This window comes from Phalaenopsis equestris, unplaced genomic scaffold, assembly GCF_001263595.1.
Source record: "Phalaenopsis equestris unplaced genomic scaffold, ASM126359v1 Scaffold000055, whole genome shotgun sequence".
NCBI classification, from domain to species: Eukaryota; Viridiplantae; Streptophyta; class Magnoliopsida; order Asparagales; family Orchidaceae; genus Phalaenopsis; species Phalaenopsis equestris.
In genome coordinates this window covers 2011645-2013608 of record NW_018164497.1, presented here as the reverse complement: position 1 = coordinate 2013608, position 1964 = coordinate 2011645, and the positions used below count along the sequence as shown (strand labels likewise).

The 1964-nt window shown below is 35.4% G+C and overlaps 1 protein-coding gene across 1 annotated transcript; it reads right to left on the bottom strand.

The window, feature by feature from the left end:
- Positions 1-695: 695 nt before the first annotated feature.
- Positions 696-1170, bottom strand: LOC110019413. The gene is made up of 2 exons (XM_020717051.1): positions 981-1170; positions 696-889 (listed from the first exon to the last, which is right to left on the bottom strand). The coding sequence occupies exons 1-2, from the start codon at positions 1168-1170 to the stop codon at positions 696-698; spliced, it is 384 nt and encodes a 127-aa protein (XP_020572710.1).
- Between the last annotated feature and the right edge of the window lie 794 nt (positions 1171-1964).

Here is a 1964-nt window from a genome sequence, read left to right as displayed (position 1 = left end):
ATATATATATAGATATATACAGCAAATTAACAATGAATATTTCAACTCACCTTTCTTATGCATTTTGTTATACATATCTTTTAAAGTATTTTATATGTTTCTGATTTCTGGCAATTTAGATTTTAGCTTGTAACGGAATTCTATTTCTAAGACTTCATTTCATTTGAAAGAGTTTTTTAGTCCCGTGAAGCTCCTTTAAAAGTCACGTGATGGAATGTACATCATCATTTATGTTCTAAAATGATAAAAAATTGACGTTGCGATGAAATAATTTTAGGAGCTGTCGAGCTTAGCAACTGAATAGAACTTCAATGTCTTCTCAAATGAAGCGAACCGAGGCTCTCAATAGTTCCACTTTAAAAAAAAAAAACATTTGTATTGATCTCCTCAGAAAAATCAAAATTTTTCTGTGCGGACTCCTGATGTAGCTCTACGTGTGGCGCATGATATTCCTGAATTATTTTTAGGTTATTCAATTCTTCTGGATCTTCTTGGTACTTATTCTTCCTGTCTTTGAAATGACCCTCCTTGAGACAATGATAGCACTTGAAAGATCCCCTTGATGACTGATTTGTGCCATCCTTTCTTGAACTTGATCTGTACTGACCATTTCTTGAATCTTTCCTGTCTGATCTTCCTTTGACAATAAGACTGTCTCCGCTGCCTTCCTTGTCCCTGTCATGCTTACTTTGAAGTTATTTGGCTCTAATCAGAGATTGAACCTCCTCCAGAGTAATAGCATGCACCCTTCCATAGAGCACCACATCTTTGAAATGCTCGTAGCTCTTAGAAATAGAGTTTAGCAACAGCAGTGCCTTGTCCTCATCGTCCATCTTGACGTCGATGTTCTCAAGGTCGTCGATGATCTTGTTGAACTCGTTGATCTGCTCTTAGACGGATTTGTCTTCATGCATTTTGAAGGAGTATAGGCACTGCTTCAGAAAGAGCCTATTAGCCAGAGTCTTTGTTAGGTAGAATACCTCGAGTTTGGCCCAAATTGCTGGACCCGTTGTCTCCCTCGACACCTCCCTCATAACTTTGTCGCCCAAGCTCAGGATTATCAAACTGTGGGCCTTGTCCAGTATGACGATCTTCTCTCGTGTCGGCCGGCAATGCCGCCGGCCCTTGCAAGGCTTCTGCAACACCCTGTTGAACCAATAGAGCTCTCATCTTTACACTTCATAGGCTGAAGTCGTTCTTCCCGTTGAATTTCTAAATGTCAAATTTGGCGGAAGTCATTGTCGTGACTAGGATTTCTTCCAATGAATTATACCTGCTTCCCTTCCAAGAATTAGACTGAAATCACCAAAATACTGTACTATTGATTAGTACTATTTTATGTGGCTTAATGACGGTTAGGATCGCACATATAAATATAATTAATGTATCATCTGTATTTAAGAAAATGAAACCCCAAGAACCTAAAAGTAGCAAACTTTGATTGCCTGCCATACCTTTTAACTTCTCTGTGTGATTTTATTTATAGAAGGAATTAAGTCATCCACCCACCAACTACAAGATAAAGACAGTTTGTGTTGTCATTTGTTTATACTTTATTAATTTAAAGAGAACCTGCACTTCTTTTGCATTAGCCAATTAATTTAAGAATTTAGAGCTGATGATTAATACATGAAGACATGTGATTAGATGGGAGATTAAGGGTTATAATTATGATTATGATTTGTTTTGACGTTATTTTTCAAAAAGAAAAGACAATTATAAGAAGTTGGTGAGTCGTGAGGTTTGAAATCCATGGAGTTAGGTTTGAGATCCGTGCAATATATAAATAAGGATTTAATATTTATATATTGTACATTTGTACTCATCCAAAAAAATTAATATTTTGGAATTTCTCATGGTTCTTGATAGAATTTTAATCAAGTTATTTTGACTTGACATTTTTAAAAATTATTTTTAATATTTTGAAGAATATATTATAATATATGATAAAGTTAGATGAGAAG

What these genes read in the sequence shown, in the direction of transcription:
- LOC110019413 (XM_020717051.1), bottom strand. Translation starts at nt 1,170, where the DNA reads ATGAGAGCTCTATTGGTTCAACAGGGTGTTGCAGAAGCCTTGCAAGGG. An exon ending in CAATTTGGGCCAAACTCGAG is followed by an intron (nt 890 to 980) that starts GTATTCTACCTA and finishes AATCCGTCTAAG; the next exon opens with AGCAGATCAACGAGTTCAAC.